Source organism: Ovis aries, chromosome 10 (assembly GCF_016772045.2).
Source record: "Ovis aries strain OAR_USU_Benz2616 breed Rambouillet chromosome 10, ARS-UI_Ramb_v3.0, whole genome shotgun sequence".
Lineage (NCBI taxonomy): Eukaryota > Metazoa > Chordata > Mammalia > Artiodactyla > Bovidae > Ovis > Ovis aries.
The window spans coordinates 83616828-83639800 of record NC_056063.1 but is presented as its reverse complement, the minus strand read 5'-3'; the positions used below and the strand labels follow the sequence as shown (position 1 = coordinate 83639800).

The window sequence follows — 22973 nt, the reverse complement described above, 5'->3', positions numbered from 1 at the left end:
TATGATGCATTCCACCCCTGCAGCAATGGAAACGCTTTCTGGTTAGCAGCTGGACCACATCAGTGGGCTGTTTAATGAGCATCAGATTAAAGAGACATTTGTATAATCCCCCATCACCATACAGAAGCCCAGTGCCTTTGCCCTGCATGGCTGTCCCAGCTGCAGAAATTAGACGAGACTTCCAGCCTGAGTAAGGGAATAGAGGAGGTTCCCCTCTTAGCTGTGACTACATCAGTGAAATGAATGCCAGCAACTGGAGTCTGACTGTCTCATTTGACACATGGTGGGGGAGGGGCAGCCAGAAGGCACTGGAAAGCATGTTACCGCAGGAGCACAAGCTGGTGTCTGAGATGGAGCAAAGGATTACCTTGTTCTTAAGGACCGAAGTAGTTCTTCTGAGCACAATTTTCTATTAAAATTCCAAGAGAGATTCCATCACGGCTATGTATAAAGGTGGTCAAATACCAAGGACAGCAAGATCTAACCAGTCCATCCTAAAGGAAATCAACTCTGAATATTCACAGGAAGGACTGATGCTGAAGCTGAAACCCCAATCCTTTGGCCATGTGATGTGAACAGCTGACTATTGGAAAAGCCCCCGATGCTGGGAAAGACTGAAGGCAGAAGGAGAGGGGATGGCAGAGGATGAGATGGCTGGAGGGCATCACTGACTCAACGGACGTGAGTTTGAGTAAACTCTGGGAGACAGTGAAGGACAGGGAAGCCTGGCACGCTGCCGTTCGTAGGGTTGCAAAAGAGCTGGACACGGCTTAGTGAGTAAACAACAGATATCAAAAGACAAAAATAAACTCAATACAATCCTCATGAAAATTAAAAACAAAAGCAAAAACCTCTTTAGCTCTACAGAATCTATTGCTGGGCACTGGTTATTTACTTGAAAACAGATATGTGAACTTTTGAAAATATTGCCGGGCTGGTTGTTCAGTTGCTCAGTCCTGTCCGACTCTTCAGCGACCACATGGACTGCAGCCCGCCAGGCTCCTCTGTCCAGGGAATTCTCCAGGTAAGAATGCCAGAGAGTACGTCATTTCCTCCTCCAAGGGATCTCCCTGGCCTAAGGGATTGGAACCAGGTCTCCGGCATCGGCAGGCGGGTTCTTTACTGATGAGCCGCCCGGGAAGTTGGCGTGCTTCAGCCTTCTGCGCTCGGTGTGTGCCCCATTCTGCTCCTAAACCAGGCTGACCCCGTCCAGGTGAGCTCACCTGGGAACTGGAACTAACTCCAGTAAACAGACGTGACTTCAGCGAGTAATTTAAGGGCTTTGAGCTTCGGTTTGCCCTTCAGTAGCATGGACACACCTGTACAGGGGCGGTGTCCACCCGCTGCTCTGTTCAAGTCTTCTGTCTCCTGCTTACTCCTTCCTGGATCTTTCCATTTCAAAAGAGAACAATAAAACCAGGATGGAAAGCACGCCGATTTGCGTGGGAATCACGCTGCTGCACCCACAGTGCACACGCCAGACCCTCCATTCTTTAAAGTGGCCATTTTTGGGGAAGAGTGTGTTTGACTTCGAGCCAGAGCCCGGGGTGTGAAGAAACTCTTCTGCAGGCTTTGCAGGGCTTCGGGTGATGAACACACTTGCAGGGGTCGCACCCTCAGTGTTCCGCTGTAAACGTGTGTCCCCTCCGATCTGGCTCACGTCTGCCGCGGTTTAGTTCAGCCTCTCAGTCGTGTCCAGCTCCTTGTGACCCCATGGACTGCAGCACACCACGCCTCCCCGTCCATCACCAACTCCCAGAGTTTACTGAAACCCATGTCCATTGAGTCGGTGATGCCATCCAACCATCTTATCCTCTGTCGTCCTCTTCTCTTCCCACCTTCAATCTTTTCCAGCATCAGGGTCTTTTCCAGTGAGTCAGCTCTTCACATCAGATGGCCAAAGGATTGGAGTTTCAGCCTCAGCATCAGTCCTTCCAATGAATATTCAGGACTGATCTCCTTTAGGATGGACTGGTTGGATCTCCTTGCAGTCCAAGGGACTCTCAAGAGTCTTCTCCAGCAGTGCAGTTCAGAAGCAGCAGTTCTTCAGCGCTCAGCTTTCGTTATGGTCCAGCTCTCACAGCCGTGGTTTGGTTCCTGTATGTTTTAAGACTGAGTCATATGAGTGGGGAGGAGAGTGAGAGAGATTGTCACCGGTCGGTTTATTACAATTAGCATGTATCAGCAGCACGCAAAATTGCAACTGCCCAGTAACTGCCAGTGTACAGTGTCTAAGGATGAGCATTACAGACTTCAAGAAGAGATCGGAAAAAGGGAGACGTGAAAACCAGGGCAGCAAAAGGCCTGGGAAGCTTCACACACAGTGGGTGTGAGGTGACTGCTGACTCATAGGATGCAGGGCTGGCTAAAATGACCCTGAATGTAGCGAGCTCTCAGGTGGTGTGGAATTTTCTAGGTTAATCTGAGAATTAATCACAAAAGTGGTTCAGGTCGGCATAAAGGCCCTAAACACTCTTAGGTAGTTAAGAAACGGGGTTCTCTTTTCCAGTACACTTAAGGGGAGAGAGAATACAGCAGTGATCCAGGTCATCTTCAGGAAAATGTCCACGCACCCTGTAGCTTCTAAGCATTTCTTCACAAAAGGAAGAACACCCCGGGATATTGCATTCTGTGGCAATAATGAGATGCAGATAGCCAGGAAGGTCTTTATTAACTAGCTATGGGAGAGTCGCGGAGTGGCTTAGCGGATAAAGCACCGGGTTTCTCCTAGGAGCCCCCAGTGGGAGTTTAATTTGAAATCTAGTCTAGAGACCACCCCCTCCCACACACAGTGGCTGCTTGCTTTAATGGGTTGATGGTATGAAAAACGTGGACTGCTTATGAAAGATAATCCACTTCTGAAAAGACTGACTTTTTTCCCCCAGAATTCGAGGTTCAAAAGATCTCCTCCCCCTGGATGGCACACCGGCGAACAGTCCAACTGGGATGAGTCCTCTGCGTCCTCCGGCTGTCTCAGAAATGATGAACTATTTATACGCGCTCCCTATCTCCGGTCTGACGGCATGCTGGCGGCTGCAGAGTCACAGCCAAGCCGTGAAGGAAATTTCCCAGGAGAATTTCACACTATTCGCAGGGTAACTTTGTGATCAGGTTGATCTAAATATTTAATTGTCACAACTCCCTGCTTGGTTTGACGCCTGGGTTTCAGAGAAGAATGAAGCAGCCACGTTCAGAGGAAGTAGCAATTTCAGGAGGCCTTTAAGATTCTTCCAACAAATATTTACTGAGGGCTCTGAGTATGGGGCTGACGCTAGTTTTTTGTTGTTGTTTGTTGATTTTTTTTTCAGCCGTGCTTCTAATTTTGCCATTACAGTATCTATATCTCTATATAGATATGTCTGAATATCTGTATCTGTAGCTATATCTGTTTCTATAGTCACATAATCTAGGAAATAAACAGTTGCTGTAGAGACAGATGAAGTGGGCTTTTTTGGGCTGTGAAGTTGGCTTTTTTGGGCCGTGTGCCTTTCTCCTGGGCTTCCCGGGAATCCTGCCAATGCAGGATACACAAGAGACAGGGGTTCAGTTCCTCACTCGGGAAGATCACTTAGAGGAGGGCATGGCAACCCACTCCAGTATGCTTGCTTGGAGAATTCCAGGGACAGAAGAGTCTGGTGGGCTTCAGTCCGTGGGGTTGCAGAGAGTCGGACACGACTGAGCATGCATGCAAGCCTTTCTCCTGCCCTGGGTCGTGCTGTCTGTTGCGAATCACCCTTGACCATCCAAGCAGCCCTCAGCATGGCCCCTGGGACAGGAGGAGAGGTCCCTGCAGCTTTACCGTGCGGCCAGTCCTGAGCAGGCATCCGAGATGCCGCACTCCCAGGACCGACACTTAGGCCCTGCAGAGTCGAGCACTTCCTCAAGGCAAGATGCTGGCTGAGTGTCTTGCAAGTGAAAGCAACTGCTGTGAGTGACTGCTCACCTGTAATTCAGAGCTGTTCCCAAGCAGAACCTTCCAGAGGCAGAGACAGAGCAGACAGAAAGCCAGGAAACAGTCCTTCTAAACCAGAGGGATTATTCTGGCTTCACCTGGGTGCTGTGGGCCCCTGACATTGCGGAGGGCAGCTTGTGGGACAAGAGGGTGGAAAGGGCCTCCATCGAGATGCTTACATTGAAGGAGCACTGTCATCGTTTGTCGTGTCTGACTCTTTGCGACCCTACGGACTGCAGCCCAACAGGCTCCTCTCTCCATAGGATTCTCCAGGCAAGAATCCTGGAGTGGGTAGCCATTCCCTTCTCCAGGGGAACCTTCCTGACCCAGGGGTGGAACCTGGGTCTCTTGCACGGGCAGGCAGATTCTTCCCCACTGAGCCACCAGGGAAGCCTTTCAAGGCTCGTGGCCACATGCTAACAGGACCAGGTACCCTGAACTCGTGTTTGGAGACAGGGCTGCCCGCACACGGCCTCCTCTGGCCGCCCCACCTGCTCCCCTCCTTCTGCACCCACCTGGAGAACTCCCAGCCCCCCACCTCCTGCCCCCATCATCACCCATCACGCATCCTGCTCACAGGTCAGCCCTGGCGGGAGGCTCTCCAAGACATAACCGCAGCAACAAGCTCCTGCTCTGGGGCCACCAGCTGTGCCCCCGCCCCATGCCCTGCTCATGAACGCTCCGTGATGAAGTCTGGTCAACCTCTCCCCAAAGAAGGCCCAAGCACACCGCTGGAGTTCACAGGCCACTCAGGGCTCAGTCACAGACCCATGGGGGCGTCTATGACCCCCAGGTAGAGCCTCACTTTGAAATGGGGCGGACCCATCTGCCGCCCGCCCTGTCTGGAGACAGCAGGGCACCCAGAGCTCTCTCTCCTCTCTGGATTCCCGGGGGCAAGCCCTGGGCTTGCATCAAGCTAATGCCTGGTGGATGACTACAAGGGAGTTAGCTCTGCAAGTTAATGCAAGTCCTGGGTACAGGGCCCTGGTTGCACAATTTCCCTGAGTGAAAGAGTTCTTGGGCATTGAGAGAGAGGAGGTGCTGTAAACAGGGAGAAAAATGTCACAGCATTCACAACAAATATTAGGCACTTTAAAAAAAATGTCCAATTAACACGGAAGGCAAAGAGCTCTGTGCTCTTAAAGTAGATATGTCTGACTATGGATCAGTGTATTCCATTTGAAAGCTCATTTGCAAGAAGAGACAGACTAAGGATTATTTCAACTGGGCATCCGGGGAATGAGAAGCACTGCAGCGTCCAGTTGCAAGGCCCAAACACAGAGACGCCTGTACTGCGGCAGGGCCAGGAGCTGCTCAGAACATCCTTTGCTCACACAGGGACCCACGCGTGCGTCAAAGCTCGGGTTCACTGACCCGGCCAGGGCAGCCACATTCTACAGCTCATCCTCTCCATCTATCCACCCAGCGACGAGCGAAGGACTTGCTTCGCTGGGGATGCTAGGCTTGCCTTCCCCAAGGACTTCGTTTGGAAAAACGGGGGAAACTTGGGGCTGATTTAAAATGGTTCCATAAGGCAGAGGGATGCTTTCCTTTCACGGGAGGGCGTCCAGAGTGCCCTGGACTACACATCAGTAAAGTATGTGCTTGCTCCGTCCACGCCCTTTCTAACATTCATGAAGCCTCAGGCCACCACCCCCCACAAATAAATCACCACGCAGAGAAAGCAAAGCAGCTGGAGAGTGAGAGAGATTAACAGCTCAGCACAGCATACACAGCCAGAAAAGCCTGCATGTAGGCAAGACGCCTCGGGGATGCCGAGCCCTACCTCCCATCATGGGATGCAGAGACCTGCACAGGAGGACGGATGTCTTAGCTGCCATCTCATCAGAAGGCGCCAGAGACGAAACAGGAGACAAGTGTCGAGACGTCTGCCGCAAACACTAGCGGAGAACGGCAGTTTACCAACGCTGCCCTTGAGCACAGGTCACAGGTTTCCGCCTGTACTTCTGTGATATTTCAGTGATTTTAAAGCATCTTCTTGTTAGCAAACAACGCATAATTGCGCTTAATTTGGCAGAGAAGCTTCAAAATCTCACTCAGTACCGATTGAGGAGGCTACGGGGGCTTCCCTGGTGGCTCAGTGGTAAAGAATCCGCCTGCCGATGGAGGAGACAGGGGGTCGATCTCTGGTGCGGGAAGATCCCCACACACTCCTTGGGTAACTAAGTCCACGCCGCAACTGCAGAGCCTGTGCTCCAGAGTCCGGAAGCTGCAGTGACCGAGCCCACACACCGCAACTACTGAAGCCCGTGTTCCATAACAGGAGAAACCACCACAGCTAGAGTGTGGTCCCCGCTGGCCCCAACTAGAGAAAGCGCGCACAGCCACAGAGACCCAGCCCAGCCCCAAACAAATCGAAACGATTGCTTTGAAAAGATGCAGTTGTAATACATACTTGAGAGACTGATCTTTCACGCTTAGCTCTGTTTGGACATGACATTTAGAAATTCACACCTTGAGGCTGTCACTGTAGAAAAGTTATCTGCACAGCTGTCCACATGGTGGTGGTGAGGGGGTGCGGCGCTGTGCTCACAGACCCTGTGGAAGTTCTCGAAGACCAGTGATTTCTGGTGGAAAGCTGACTCCTGAGAATTACTTCAGCTGCATCATGAAAAAATGATGCTCCAGCATCTTAGGGGCAGCTTCTGTCTTGAGCAGCAAGATGATGTTAGTTAATCAAGTCTCTGATGTTCAAATGGATTGACAGGTCTGTACTTATTAACGTGACTTAAGAATAAAGCTTATATTTTTTTTCTAAAGGACCTCCCTGATGAAATTGATACAAATATTTATCAGTAAATTGCTTTGACATTGGGACCTATTTCCACATAATTGAGTGATGGTGGAGTAAGCTGGAGATGAGCTAAGATTGGTCACAGAGATAGTTCATTAATCTGCTGTACTTTTGTATGTATTTGAAATTTTCCATAAAGCCAACTTTGAAAATAATTGTTTAAAAAATAAATGGTCTTATGGATTCAAGCATTACATTGTAAAAATTTCATTTATATAATGAAAGTGAAAGTATTACTCAGTTGTGCCCAACTCTTTGTGACCCCATGGACTGTGGCCTGCCAGGCTGCTCTCCGTCTGTGGGACTCTTCAGGCAAGAACACTGGAGTGGGTTGCCATTCCCTTCTCCAAGGGATCTTCCCGACCCAGGGATCAAACCTGGGTCGCAGGAGGTTTCTTTTACCATCTGAGCCACCAGAGAAGTCAGAACTCAAAATATCCTTACTTGGAGTATTTATGCAATGAAATAAAATATTTGAAATTAAGAGTAATTTCCATTTGGCTGCAGTGGTTCTGATTTGTAAAAATGCCCCAGGGCCAGATTTATCAAATATATTTATATGTCAAACTGCTCTTTTAAAGGTAGGTTTTCATCAAATGTATTTAATAAACACCTAATACATGCAAAGAAATCTTGCCTCTATATCTCTTTTGCCAATATAATTTTTAACTACCTATTTATATTATGTAAACTAAAGATGCACAGTATCAGAAAGTCACAAAATTATTTTTTTTTACATATTCTGCAAATCAGACACCTCCACTTTCTTCCATAGGTTCCTGAGGCGTACTGCATTTTTGTTAATGCCTGATCATCCTGCTCTTTTTCAATGGACACAGAAAACACGCTCATTTCATTTCACATTCTAGATAAACAACCAGCCACAGATGGAACCGTTTGGAGCAATGGCGCACCCTCGTGGCCCCAAGAAGCAAATGGTATCCCCTCTGCATTTGAACTGGGTCTCAGAATTTTTGAAACTGAGCAACTATAAATAATTAGCACAGTAATATTAATAACCTGGTATCAGAAGAAAAACACCCTGTGAATGAACAGGATAGACAGAAAGGCTCGGACAATTAAACACACAGCTGTCCTTCATTCTAAGGCCCAGGGGCCCCCAGAGCACACTCCGCAGTTGCATGTATCCATGAGCTGTGAAGTACACGTTTGGAATTTTATGAAGCAGTTTTCTCATCCAAACTCTAGGACTCTTACTTGTTGCACCTTGTGTGAGTACATACGGCTTTTTAAAGCCTTATCCTCTATTTTGTTTTATTCCCTGCAGTTCTGGGCCTCACTGTGTAGGTAACTGAGATAGTCACCTCTAGAGCCAGAATCACTGCATTTAAGTCAGGCTGTATCTCTCAGAGTGGGGAGCAAGTTTAATCTCTATGCCTTAGTTTTCCCATCTGTAGAATGGGGACACCACAGCAGACACTGTTCAGTCTTGTGAGAACTAAACAGATTATTAAAACCATGCCTGGAGCATAGTAGCCACGGCTACTACTGCAGCTAAGGCCCCTCCTCCCAAGCTGTCGTCACGGCTGCCAGCTGGACGGTCACATTTTGTCCACACCTGCATTCTGGACTCTTAAGAGCTTCTGCGACTTTGTGTTCCTCCAGTTGAATGTCCAGGAGTCTACAGGAACACGATAGTTATGAAATCCCACATTTAGGTCCACAGAGCAGCAAGGGAGTGTAATGAAACACCACAGGACCTTGTTTCCTGTCCACAGCTCGCCATTCCTTACACGTTAATCAGTGCCAAAACTAGTTTGGAGCAAATCCTCTGAATGCCTTTTCTCAAGTCCAAAGGAAGGAACTGTCAACACTGGACTATCTCAAGAGAGACATCATTTTATCAACAAAGGTCCGTCCAGTCAAAGCTATGGTTTTCCCAGTAGTCATGTACTGATGTGAGAGTTGGACTATAAAGAAAGCTGAGTGCTGAAGAACTGATGCTTTTGAACTGTAGTGTTGGAGAAGATTCTTGAGAGTTCCTTGGATATCAAGGAGATCCAGCCAGTCAATCCTAAAGGAAATCAGTCTGAATATTCCTTGGAAGGACTGATGCTGAAGCTGAAACTCCAATCCTTTGGCCACCTGATGTGAAGAGCTGACTCACTGGAAAAGACCCTGATACTTGAAAAGACTGAAGGCAGGAGGAGAAAGGGACGACAGAGGATAAGCTGGTTGGATGGCATCACTAACTCAATGGACATGAGTTTGAGTAAACTGGGAGCTGGTGATGGACAGGGAGGCCTGGCATGCTGCAGTCCATGGGGTTAAAAAGAGTCAGACACGACTGAGCGACTGAACTGGACTGAGGCGGCTCAGACGGTAAGGAGTCTACCTACATGTGAGAGGCCTGAGTTTGATACCTGGTTCAGGAAGATTCCTTAGAGAAGGGAATGGCAGCCCTCTCCAGTATTCTTGCCTGGAGAATCCCATGGACTGTCGGGCTACAGTTTATGGGATCGCAAAGAGTCGGATACGACTGGACTGAGCGACTAACACACGTAATCTCTTCAAGGTCGCTCTCCAGAGAATCGAGGGGGAAGTCCTGGAACACTCCACAAATCTGTGGTACAATTTCCCCACATCACAACTGTCCAAGAAACGAGCTGCAATTAATTCAGGTGCTTAGAGGCAGAATTACCTGCCCACTGGATTCTTTGGTAAGAAAGCTCTTTCGGATGAAGAGAAGAGTATTTTTAGATATAAAGAGGGTAAAGAAAAATATTTGTAATCTTAAAAGAAGTTCCAGGACTTCAGTAAATCCTGAATAACAGCCATGCGATTCATTCAGAAGAAAATGGATTCCTGGCTCCTGGATCACAGTGTGCAAACCTTAATAATCATATAAGCAGCTCTGGTGATTAGCTCCAGTGTGATGACTTTTTTTCCCTTCCCAGTCTTCTCTTAAGCCCCTCCTGCATGCTAAAATAACCTGGATGATGCCACAAGGACGTGTCCTGTGCTCTGGTCCAGGTGTTTCCCGAGTCACGAACCATCAGGATTTACAGGGTTCTCAGCCGCACAGCTGGACTCCAGGCACCTGGTGCGTGGGGACAAGCCTCTCCTACCACAGCTGCCTGTTACTGTGGCCGCTGTGCTGGGGCAGAAGCTGCCGATGCGGGCATTTGAAAGAAAGTCTTCAGTGGCTCCAGACACCTTTTCTAAGTGAAGAGCGTTTTGTAAAAGCCCACAGGAGGAAAATAGATGCTTTCTAATTTTAGAGTTGCACTAACGATGGTGTCCTTGAGGTTTTGATGCATGTTAGCAGGCACTGGTTAATGTCACCACGGGGAAATATAATTAGCATATCCAGGCACCCTGGCTGGAGACGTCTCTGCAGTCCTCCCTGCAAGTCCTAGACATCAGTTCAGTTCAGTTCAGTCGCTCAGTCCTGTCTGACTCTTTGCGACCCCATGAATCGCAGCACACCAGGCCTCCCTGTCCATCACCAACTCCCGGAGTTCACTCAGACTCACGTCCATTGAGTCAGTGATGCCATCCAGCCATCTCATCCTCGGTCGTCCCCTTCTCCTCCTGCCCCTAATCTCTCCCAGCATCAGAGTCTTTTCCAATGAGTCAACTCTTCGCATGAAGTGGCCAAAGTATTGGAGTTTCAGCTTTAGCATAAGTCCTTCCAAAGAACACCCAGGACTGATCTTCAGAATGGACTGGTTGGATCTCCTTGCAGTCCAAGGGACTCTCAAGAGTAGACTTAGGGATTTCCAAAGGATTGCCACCTGTCTAGAAAATCATTAACCTCACTTTTCTGAATATATCCAAGAAGAATTCACCCAACTCTCATCTATAGTAAAAGGAGGCTTATGAGGTTTTAATAAACTTTTAGTTCCAAAAGCAAAGCAAACATTAACGTGTTGGTATAATGCTTTTCTCTTAGAGTCTGTTTTGTTCCTTGGAATGAAACCTATGACTTGTGACATTCAAGCCATCCCCTACTTACAAGGACAATTTCATTTATTAATGACTTATAATTAAGAAGAAATGGCTAGCTAAACAAACGATTAGCTTATTAGTCTGAAGAGTAAACAAAGAGTAGGTTATTCACCCATTTGCTAAGTATTCTTAGCCTTGACGTCCTTTTCACTTATTGAGAAGGTTTCCTAGGTTTTCTAGGGTTTTTTTTGTACCTCATCAGATGATGAAAGCCAACACAGCTATGTATTTTCTTTAGGAGAAAGAGCAGGTAAGCTGCTACTTCCATTCCTACTATCTGGCCTTAAGGAAGGTGCTTAACCTCCTTGCCCTGAAGTTTCCCATCTCTCTCAAGTAAGGATGCTCGTGGTTGTCATCTGCATAATGACCGAGGGGCCTGTTACAGTTTTAAGAGAAGATGCTTTATATTCCTGCAGCTCACTTCCCAAATACAGAACGCTGGAAGATATTTTGGTTTCATATAAAAGCCTTCAGATGCTTTTTGGAGGATGACTACGTTCTTTGTGGTTATTAAGTGAATCTGAGCCCAAAGGCAACCTCATCTGAATGAGGCGAGCTACTTACAAGAGATCAACAAAAAAAAATTCTTAATGAGGTTTTTTTTTTTTTTGATAGCTACATTCTACTTTTATAGGGACACAAAATAAATACTTTCTGATACGGGCAACGGCCTCTGGATGCCACAGTCTAGCCCTGAGCTCACTGGGACTGGCTTGTCAACAGCTGAGCAGTTGAGATGCTCAGCCGGAAGATGCAGATAGAACAAAACGGAGTGAAAATGGTCCTTGGGACCAGAAGGCAAATCATTCACCAGCAACAACAGTTGAAGAGGCTGGCCAGCTCCTCCGGGGAGGCTGCCTAGAGGCCTGAAGTTCCTGGGTACGGCTGTAGGAGGCAGGGGAGGGGGCCCGGCAGTGGCCTTCCTGGGCTGGGCTTTGTACTGAGTGGTACTGAGCGTCAGGGAGTAACTGAGAAGTAATCACTCCAGAGGCAGGGAATGGAAGTGAGATGGCCAGCAAGGCGAGGGTGTTCGGGTAACCCGGGCAAAGGACAAAGATGTCCCAAAGGGACATCTCAATATATAACAGCACGCGGCAACTGCCATTTCCAAGTTATACCCTGATATTGTTAGCAACCGGAAGTCAGTGGCTCCAGCTGAGTTGTGCTCTGACGCCCGTCGTTTCACCAGGCTGTCTGAAGCCTGGGTTTAGCGCAATGTGCTTTTATACCATGAACTTGTGTCTGCAAAATGGAAACATGCATTCTTAACTACTTGGCCGTACCGGTTGCATAGAAGATGATCTTAAAGCCGCTGCCTGCTATGAAGGACCCCGCAGGGACCCCGCGCGTTCCTTAGCACCGCATCCCTCTGCGCAGCCCCCCCACGCCCACATCTGGACCTGTCTCAGCGCGCTCAGGGCGCCACACTCACCCTGGGGTTCGCGGATCCTCCTGCCCACCGCCGACCTCCGGAGCACGCTCCTGCCGGAGTTGAACAGGCTGGCCAGCTCGTCCAGGGGGCTGCCCAGAGCTCTGGAGTTCGGGGGGCTGTAGGGGGCCGGGGAGGGGGCGCCGGTGGTGGTGGCCTTCCTGGGCTCCCCTCGGGCCGTCTTCCCCGGAGAATACGGGGTTTTGGGGAGGGGGCTGCAGGGCGCGCCCGCGGGGGCTGAGGTGGACTTCGGGGGGACCCTGGGGGGCTCCGCGGGGGCCGCGAAGGGGAAGTGCGCGGGGGGCCGCGGGGTGGCGGGGGGCGCGGGCGGGGGCGTCGGGGGCGGGGAGCCTCCGTGCAGCCCCGCTAGCGCGGGGACGCCCGGGGACGCGGGCCGGTCGCCGTCCCCCTTGGGGGTTTTGGGGTGCTGGGGGGACAGGGGGCTGGAGCCCTCGGGCTGCACGGGGTACTTGAGGTTGGTCTCCAGCACCGGCAGCTTCTTCACCTCCAGGGGCGTCAAGGGCGACTCGTCGGACGCGGGGGAGCAGGTGGCCGGGGTCGGGGGGAACACGAGCAGCGGGGGCCGGTGCGCCAGCAGGTTGGGGAAGGGCGCGGGGATGCCGCTCGAGTCCCCGCCGGCGCCGCCTTCCTCGGGGGCCGCGGGGGGCGACGCGGACACCGAGCCGGCGCCCGCCCCTCGGCCGCCCGCATCCCCGGGGGGCGCCCAGTACTTCATCTCCTCGTACACCGCCTCGGCCGGCTCGGGGCTGCCGGCGCGGCCCAGCATCTCGATGTAGACGGGCTCGGGCTCGGGCTCCGGGGGCGCGGGGGGCGCGGGGACCCCCGGCAGACGCTGCGGGCCGCCCGCTCTGCGCCGCGCGCCCCCCGGCCCCGCCGCCCCCGGCCGGGCGCCCGAGATCTCCTCCGAGGAGCCGCTGAGCTTGGTGTGGGGGCTTCGCTTGGGCTTCCGAGGGGGGACCTTCTTCATGGTGCTGTAGTCGTCGCTGTGCGGCCGGGGCCGGGTGAGAGCTGGGCCAAGGACAGAGGGGGGGCCCGGAGCGTCAGGGCGACCCAGGCCCCAGCCCGCGCCGGCCTGCCCCCCTCCAGGGGCGCCGTCCCCCCAGCCCCCAGGGCCCAGGTCTCCCCACACTCCCCGCAACTGCCCAGGAGAAAACCAGTTTTGGTCTTGGGGCTGGAGGACAACCACCACCCGTCAAGGAGGAGGTAAACTGGCCATGAGGAGGCCCAGGATGCCAGGGATGAAGGGCCTGGGATGCGGCGGGGAGGGCACCGCGCATCTCCGCTGGAGCCTGCTCACGTGAACCTGGGTTCTAAGGGCCTGACACTGAGGACTGAGGAGGACTGGCCCGGCAGATCCTCAGGACTTCTAGGAGACTGGGGAGAAGGCGCAAATCAGAGACTTGGTGCCCCCTGGGTGTTTCCTATAGGAAATCCCCGGAAGCTGGGTTGTTGAAATAATCTAGGGCTTCCCCTGGTGAGTCAGTGGTAAAGAATCCACGCGCAGTGCAGGAGACACAGGAGACCTGGGTTCAATCCCTGGGCTGGGGAGAACCCCTGGAGAAGGAAATGGCAGCACACTCCAGTATTCTTGCTTGGGAAATCCCATGGACAGAGGAGCCTGGCGGGCTACAGTCCATGAGGTCACAAGAAGTTGGATATGACTGAAGCAGCTGAGCAAGCATCCAGGCAAAATGAACACAATCCACCAATGAAAACAACTGCATGCACGGAGAGATTATCTTTCCAAAACGAACTTTGTGGAAATGATGCCAAGAGTGAGTTTTACAATTAACTAACATACTTAAATGCTAACAATAGGGACATCAAGAGTGTTATAATTCACTAAGAACTTAGGCGGGAACTGAAGTTGGAAAGAAGGACTGTGTTTAGAAAAACAAATGAGCAAACTATTGTGTATTAGTTGCTCAGTCCTGTCCGACTCTTTGCAACCCTACATGGACTGTAGCCCGCCAGGCCCCTCTGTCCGTGAAGTTATCCAGGCAAGAATACTGGAGTGGGTTGCCATTTCCTTCTCCAGAGGATCTTCCCGAACCAGGGATCGAACCTGGGTCTCCTGCATTACAGACAGACGCTTTACCACCTGAGCTACTAGGGAAGCCCAAGAGCATACTATTAGAACTAATTTTAAAAGAGGCAGAAAAACTATTTAAATATGACTCAAAACATTTATTAAAGTCAAAAATTCTAAAAGTCCTTTTCCTAATATTTTTACTATAAATTATAGTAGATTTTATTGAATACAATTTCTCTGGAAACTGAGATGTTAATTTTAGAAAATTACATACAGTTTTGCTGAAATATCAAAACTTCTCAAAAACTGTGAACTGTTTTACCAATTTGGTATTGTGCTAATCTGTAGGAAGTCTTGATCTAAATAAGCACATCTAATTTTGCTGAGTTCCTGAGTTATTTAAGGCAGGCAGCCAGGCTTTTCTGTCATTATGACTGCACATATGAGAATCTCCACCTCACTTTGGGGGCAACAACTCCCCTTTTAGGGTTAAAATGAAAGGCTCTGGAGTCAGACTTGCATTCAAACTCCAGCAGGACCAGCATTTCACGCTGTCATTCAGTCGTGTGTTTAACCAATCTTTATTAAGACACATTAGTGAACACACAGAAAACGTTCCCTGCCTTCCCCTGCCCTCTTAGCTGAGTCAGAGAACTAAAAACAGAAAGAAGTTGATTCTAATTCTATAGCAATTAGAACATGATATGTATTATGAGGTGGGAAAATACGGGCCATAAGAAAAGGTCACAGAATTGTGTGTGTGTGCGCGTGCTTGTGGTTGCGGCATTCATGCAAATTATAATTTTAGAAGATCTCTTGGTCACATCCCTCTAAGCTTCAGTATGTGAAAGTCGCTCAGTCGTGTCCGACTCTTTGCCTCCCCATGGATAGACAGTCCATGGAATTCTCCAGGCCAGAATACTGGAGGGGGTAGCCTTTCCCTTCTCCAGGGGATCTTCCCAACCCAGGGGTTGAACCCAGGTCTCCCACACTGCAGGGGGATTCTTCACCAGCAGAGCCACCAGGGAGGCCCAAGAATGCTGGAGCGGGGAGCCTGTCCCTTACTCCAGAGGATCTTCCCGACCCAGGAATGAAACCGGGTTCTCCTGCACTGCAGGCGGATTCTTTACAACTGAGCTATCAGGGAAGCTTCAGTATAGGCATGCATAAAATGGTGATATCAGTAATTATCTCAGAGAAATAAAATGGTGTATGCAAAGGGCTTAGTTCAGATGCTGGCACTTTGTAAACATGAAACAAATGGGAGACATCCAGACGAGAATGCAAAAGAACAAAGTTAATTTTCTAACTCAGTGGACATCTTTGGAGGCCAGTATTATACAGGGTTCATCAAAGCAGCCAACTTTTAAGAGTAGAAAATACCCCCAAATGCACAGTTCTGTAATTAATGCGCCTTATCCCGAAGGCTTTCAATGCGCTAAAGCACAGCAACTCATAAGCTTCTCCCAGGAAGTTAATGAACCAAACAAAATTTTAACATTAGTATTAGAGAGTTGTTCTGAAGATCTGAATAATTTAAAGGATGTGTGGCAGACTGTATTTTCCAAAACTGCCTTCAACAATATTCTTAGTCCCTGCTGCTCTTCCAGAGCCTGGAGGCTCGAAGGACCTCCGTGCTGGCCCCATGAATAAAACATGGCGAAAGGAACGCCGTGCCTCCGCTGAGGCTGACTGGGCCGGCGCAGCCCTGCTGGCTCCTCCTCTCTTGGGACACGTGTCTCGGTGGCCCTGATCTCCGCGGGAGATGTCTGCTGACGCTGAAGTGGCCCTGCTGAGGGGAGGCCAGACAGAGGAGAGAGAGGACGGCACCATCTGCCCCAGGCCTCAGCTGTCTGCGTTTCCCCAGCCCAGACTCCAGAGGCCCAAAGACCTGAGCCTGTGGGCTGTCCCGGCCCACCGCCGTCTAAGTGCAGCTGGGAGACAGCTTGCAGGAGAGAGAGAGAGACAGACAGAGAGAGAGACAGAGAGACAGACAGAGAGAGAGAGACAGAGAGAGAGCAGGACAGAGAGAAGGACAGAGAGACAGAGAGAAACAGAGAGAAAGAGACAGAGAGAGAGAGAGAGGCAGACAGAGAGAGAGACAGAGAGACAGACAGAGAGAGAGAGACAGAGAGAGAGCAGGACAGAGAGAAGGACAGAGAGACAGAGAGAAACAGAGAGAAAGAGACAGAGAGAGAGAGAGAGAGGCAGACAGAGAGAGAGACAGAGAGAGATAGAGAGACAGAGAGAGACAGAGAGAGACAGAGAGAGAGACAGAGACAGAAAAAGAGACAGAGAGAGACAGACAGACAGACAGAGACAGAGAGAGAGATAGAGAGAGAGAAGGACAGAGAAACAGAGAGAAAGAGACAGAGAGACAGAGAGAGAGAGACAGAGAGAGACAGACAGAGAGACAGAGAGACAGACAGAGACAGAGAGAGAGACACAGACAGACAGAGACAGAAAAAGAGACAGAGACAGAGAGAGACAGAGATAGAGAGACAGAGAGAGACAGAGAGAGAAGGACAGAGAGACAGAGAGAAAGAGACAGAGAGAGAGACAGAGACAGAAAAAGAGACAGAGAGACAGAGACAGAAAAAGAGACAGAGAGAGACAGAGACAGACAGAGAGACAGAGAGAGACAGAGAGAGACAGAGAGAGACAGAGAGAGAGACAGAGACAGACAGACAGACAGACAGACAGACAGAGACAGAGAGAGAGATAGAGAGAGAGAAGGACAGAGAAACAGAGAGAAAGAGACAGAGAGACAGAGAGAGAGAGACAGACAGACAGAGACAGAAAAAGAGACAGAGAGAGACAGAGAGAGACAGAGATAGAGAGACAGAGAGAGAGACAGAGAGAGAGAAGGACAGAGAAACAGAGAGAAAGAGACAGAGAGACAGAGAGAGAGAGACAGACAGACAGAGACAGAAAAAGAGACAGAGAGAGACAGAGAGAGACAGAGATAGAGAGACAGAGAGAGAGACAGAGAGAGAGAAGGACAGAGAGACAGAGAGAAAGAGACAGAGAGAGAGACAGACAGAGAGACAGAGACAGAGAGAGAGACAGAGACAGAGAGAGAGAGAAGGACAGAGAGACAGAGAGAAAGAGAGAGAAAGAGACAGAGAGACAGAGAGAGAGACAGAGACAGAGAGACAGAGACAGAAAGAGAGACAGAGAGAGAGAGACAGACAGGGAGACAGAGACAGAGAAGAGACAGAGACAGAAAGAGAGAAAGAGAGACAGAGAGACAAATAGAGACAGAGAGAGACACAGAGAGAGAAAGACAGAGACAGAGAGAGACAGAGAGAGAGACACAGAGAGAAACACAGAGAGAAAGACAGACAGAGACAGACAGACACACACACACAGAGGGAGGGAGGAGAATGGTAGTCTTCGTCATTTTAAGGCACTGAAGTTTGGAGAGGTTGTTACATCACAGCAGACAGCTACTGCAGATACTGGAACCTGGAACGCAGTGCTACTATTCCCAAGAAACCCAGACTTTAAAAGACAGGCAGGAGCCTTGGGAAATGGGAGAAATCTTGACGGTACTGTTAGCAGAAGTGTGACCTTCAGGAAAGCCCCCGGTGAGATTTAAAGGAAAGTGAGGAAGACGCTGGATGTGGAAGGAAACATGGCCGGTTTTACACCTTTGCGGAACGCTTAGCAACCCCGTCACCTGCAGGAACGCGGAGACTAGACAGCACGCGTAAGGAGCCGGATGGCCTATGATGGGTCTCGTACAGTGCGTGGGAGTGGACTCCCGGATCCCTTGACTTTCCCGGGGGAAACATAGGAGTAAAGCGATCAGCTAAAGAAAGGACCAACCACTAACTAAAGGAGCCTGGGATTTCTTGAGTTTGAAAATAAAATGGTTTCTCACTGGGCCATCCAGATAGCAGATAACTCTGAAGTTAAGAAATGCCTGGTAAGCAGAGATTAAATCCGGGGCATTTTCAGGAAAATATGATCTGCAGATGAAGCCGAGGTCATAACTATGAACCACTTTATTAAGACCGAAGAAAGACTCGAGGTGGTGTTTCATGGATCGTTTCAAAGAAACAGAACCACAAGACACTCTAAGAATATTAGAACCATATATATGAGATACATAACCATATAATATAAGGACCACAATCTAAGAATATTAAGGGTATTGCCCTACAGAAATCTTTCAGGAAAAAAAAAGGTAGAGAGAAGGTTATCTTAAAGAGATTTGTAAATGTGGCTTTGACTAAAAGAGTGGAATTTGGTTCATAGGAAACTCAACAAAGTTTTTAAGGGAATCCTATCAGCATGCAATGAAAAAGCAAGCGTCAGTACAAGATAAAGAGGTTCTGGTGCCTCAGAGTTCTGTGAGCAGGAATCAGGCTGAGGAAACGACCACCCCCCGCCCCACCCCTGAAAACAGGAGTAGCCCCTTGTAGACTAGGAAGTAATATCCTAAGGTAAGCCAAGATTCCAGAGCATGGATCAAATGGCCATGGAAAATATTTTCTGGGCACCAGGACTGAATCCTAACCAAGGCATGGGCAGCATGCTAGTTGTGGGGAGAACAGGTAACCTGCCTTCAATAGTTAAGGACAGTCCTAGAGGAGCTGCCCACCTAAGGAGCCTGGTCTGAGCAGCTGGGATACGAGGACCGGATGTACACGGGGGAATCTGGAACTGGGACTTGAGCTTGACAGTGGGGTGAGGCTTTGGGGAGTTCAGGGGAGGGGTGAGTGCATCTTTGAAGCTGAAGCTCCAATACTTTGGCCACCTGATGTGAAGAGCTGACTTATTTGAAAAGACCCTGGTGCTGGGAAAGATTGAGGGCAGGAGGAGAAGGGGACGACAGAGGACAAGATGGTTGGATGGCATCACTGACTCAATGGATATGGATTTGGGTGAACTCCGGGAGTTGGTGATGGACAGGGAGGCCTGGTGTGCTGCAGTTCATGGGGTTGAAAAGAGTTGGACATGACTGAGCGACTGAACTGAACTGAGTGCATCTTCCCTGGAGGAGGAAATGGCAACCCACTCCAAGATGCTTGCCTGGAGAATCCCATGGATGGAGCTGCCGGGCGGGCTACCATCCCTGGGATGGCAGAGTCGGACACAACTGGGTGACTGAGCATGGACCCGGACGTGAGTGCAGCTTGCATGTGGGAGCGATGTCAGCTGTTTCGTCCACAGTCAGAGGCGGTCTGTGTTTCCCCAAACCTGGCCACAGTCGAGCTCCCAGTCCCATCAAGAGGGAGAATCTGTTTGGCCTGTGTGTAGTCAGTTGTGTCCAACTCTTGTGACCCCGTGGACTGGGGCCCACCAAGTCCTCTGTCCATAGGATTCTCCAGGCGAGAATATTGGAGCGGGTTGCCATTTCCTCCTCCAGGGGATCTTCCCGGCCCAGGGGTCGAACCCACGTCTCCTGCAAGTCTGCTATAGTGCAGGTGGATTCTTTATACCTTGGAGCCACCGGGGAAGCCCCAGAATCGACTTCATCTTTCCTAAACCCGGGTGAGCCTTTGGGACTGCCTGGTGGATGGAAGTGGTGGAAGTGATGCTGTGTAACTTCCAAGGCAGGCTCATCAAAGGGAATAAACTGACCACCAGGTGTTCTCTTTCCTGGACCACGTGCCTTGGACGTGCTGACTGTCCATGTAAGAAGCCCAGCGACCTTGAAGCTGTCATGCTGCACTAACCAGGTGGAGAGACCCCCTAGACACAGAGACAGTCAAACAGTCCCAGTCCTTAGACATTTGGGGGCCCCCGGAGGTGCAAGTGACTGGCTTCCAGGAGACTGCAGTTCCCACCTGTGGCTTCATGGAGGACCCTGAGTGACAGCCCCTCATGGAGATGAGCCCAGATCCTGAGACAGTAATAAAATGATCAGGCTCAGATGCCGGTGCCCGAGAAAACCTGTCCTGTGCAGCTTCACCATCCGGTGGTCACCGTGTTGGGGAGAATGTCAGCTCGCTGGGTTTAGAAACTCAGCTTCTTGGGAAAAGGTCTCCGTTGGGAGCTTCTCAGCAAAGAAAAAGTGAAGTTGCTGCCCGTTCTTCCCTTCCTGGTCTCTGTTTGCAAAGAACAATCCTAGACTTCTAAAAATCGTACTTTCAAATAGTTGGCTCTCGCTTGTTAATAGTTTGCAAACACATGTTAAAATTTACTGGCTCATAAAATTGTTTCCAGCTTTTCAAGCACAAAGATAGTGTGAGAAAAAAAAAAAAAGAAGCGCTGGCCAGACGACCATGTTTAGTGGATGAAAACCTCTAGGAAAGGCACGTGTTAGGAAGAACAGGACTGGGCATAAAGGAATCTACTTCAGGGTGACCTAACTACCTGCTTCTCTATGATTTTTGACCTTCACTCTCTGATCACGTCTGTTTTCACTCTACAGCCTTCTGAGTTCTTCAGCAACTTTGTTTCATAAAAGAAAAGAACTTGAACTTGATTTGTGGTCTTGTTCTTGGGAATGGTGTTCACACAACATTTCAAGCAGTGATCAGATTTCCTTCCTATCTTTTGCAGAAGACAGATAATGGTGTGATACAGTGCCAGGTACAGAAACGCAGCATTCCCCTTGTGGTAAAAACATGAATTTGAAATGAGTGCTGATATACTCTAGCGCCACCACTAAAAGCCTCTGGGTACTTGGGGTGAATCAGCATAGACTCTCTGAGTTCAGGGCTTCCCTGGTGGCTCAGATGGTGGAGAATCTGCCTGCAATGCAGGAGACCTGGGTTGGATCCTTGGGTCGGGAAGATCCGCTGGAGGAGGGCATGCCAATCCACTCCAGTGTTCTGGCCTGGAGAATTCCATGGACAGTCCTGGAGAGCTACAGTCCATGGGGTCACAAAGAGCTGGATACGACTGAGTGACTCACACTTTCACTTTCTCTGAGTAAAGTCCCCTCATGGTTCAGCACATACAGAATCTGCCTACGATGCAGGAGACACAGAAGTTGTAGGTTCGATCCCTGGGTCGGGAATATCCCCTGGCAGAGGGCATGGCAACCCACTCCAGTAGTCTTGCCTGGAGAATCCCATGGACAGAGGAGCCTGATGGAACACAGTCCAAATGGTCACAAAAAGTAGGATATGACTGAACGACTAGAGACACAGGCATGCTTCCCCAGCATCTTTACTTCAAGAGCTGTATTTGTTCAATTGAGCAAAAGTGTTTAGAAGGTTCATGAAAAATTTTTAAATGTACAAAAAAAATATTTTTTCTCTTTAAACAAATGAAAAGTTGAAAAAAAAAAAATCAGTGCTGTCGGTAATGCCATATACAGTGGTAACGAGGAACCTGGACATTGTCCTACTGAGTGAAGTAAGTCAGACAGAGAAAGACAAGTATCACACGATGTCACTGATAGATGGACTCTGAAAAAAAGGGCACACATGAACCTACCTATAACACGGAAGTAGACTTACAGAGTTACAGGAGACAGACTCACGATTACCAAGGTGGTAGGAAGCAGGGGCAGGGGTAAATTGGGAGACTGGAGTTGACATACACACACTGCTGCTGCTGCTGCTGCTGCTGCTAACTTGCTTCAGTCGTGTCTGACTCTGTGCGACCCCATAGACGGCAGCCCACCAGGCTCCCCCGTCCCTGGGATTCTCCAGGCAAGAACACGGGAGTGGGTTGCCATTTCCTTCTCCAATGCATGAAAGTGAAAAGTGAAACTGAAGTTGCTCAGTCGTGTCTGACTCTTAGTGATCCCAGGGACTGCAGCCTACCAGGCTCCTCCGTCCACGGGATTTTCCAGGCAAGAGTACTGGAGTGGGGTGCCATTGCCTTCTCCCCCCCAACACACTACTGTATGTAAAGAGATAACTAATAAAGATCTGCCGTATAGTACAGGGAACCCTACTCAATACTCTGTAATGACCCATCATGGGAAAAGAATCTAAAAAAGAGTGGCTATGTGGATACGTATAATTGATTCACTTGGCTGTACACCTGAAACTAAGACAGCTTGTAAATATACTATATTCCAGTTAAAAAAAACAATCAGTGCTGTCTGATCGACTTTTGTGACGATAAGAAATTTCCCACCAGCAGCTCTTGAGTCCTTGGCACTGATGACTGAGAAACTGAACTTCTAGACTTTACTTACTTGTAATCATTTTAAACTTAAATAGCCACTAATGGTGAGTGGGCACTTCCTGGACCCCTTCAGCTCCTGTGATGATGGCGTCAGGAGGACCAGGGCCACTGCTGACGGGTGGTGTGCTAGACGCTGCGGATGGGAGTGAGTGAGCCTGAGTCCTAGAGCGACAAATGCTCTGCCCAATCAGCCAGGTTAATTCCCCTATCTTTAAAGACCCACTTAAAACACACCATTGAATGCAGGGATTCACCTGGAGCCTCAGGTGGCATGTGATGGCTGTCAAGCCCGCAGGATTAAGGAAGAAGCGCTAACGTGGATCGTGAAGAAGCAGCGGGTTTATGGACTGGCCTTGCCTCTACGATGTGAGTTCCCCCAGGGTGGGCCTCAGTGGGGAGACACCAAAAGCACCTCAGAGCCACCTGTGAGCTGAGATTATATTCCAAGAACCTATAATTTATATAAAAGTCTTGCAAATCTAATGATATCACAGCACGTTTTTTTTTTTTAAACAGGCAGCATTTAGCAGCTTTCTGATTCTCCACATAGAAGGAATCACAGAGCTTTACACCTGGGGTCTTTCTTGCTTCCTCTTCATTAATTTTTTTTTCCCTGTCATTTGCTTTTATGTATATTTTTATCTCCTGTGGT

At 49.5% G+C, this 22973-nt stretch overlaps 1 protein-coding gene and 1 non-coding gene across 2 annotated transcripts in view; both read right to left on the bottom strand.

Annotated features, from left to right (window-relative positions):
- Window positions 1–22973, bottom strand: part of MYO16 (myosin XVI) — a 527889-nt gene that overhangs the window by 46237 nt on the left and 458679 nt on the right. The window contains exon 32 of the mRNA XM_042255055.2: window positions 12172–13197. Within this exon, the coding sequence (XP_042110989.1) occupies window positions 12172–13197 (1026 nt within the window). The remainder of the gene's footprint in view (window positions 1–12171; window positions 13198–22973) is intronic.
- Window positions 14234–14305, bottom strand: TRNAY-GUA (transfer RNA tyrosine (anticodon GUA)). The gene has a single exon. It is a non-coding gene; the product is annotated as a tRNA-Tyr (tRNA).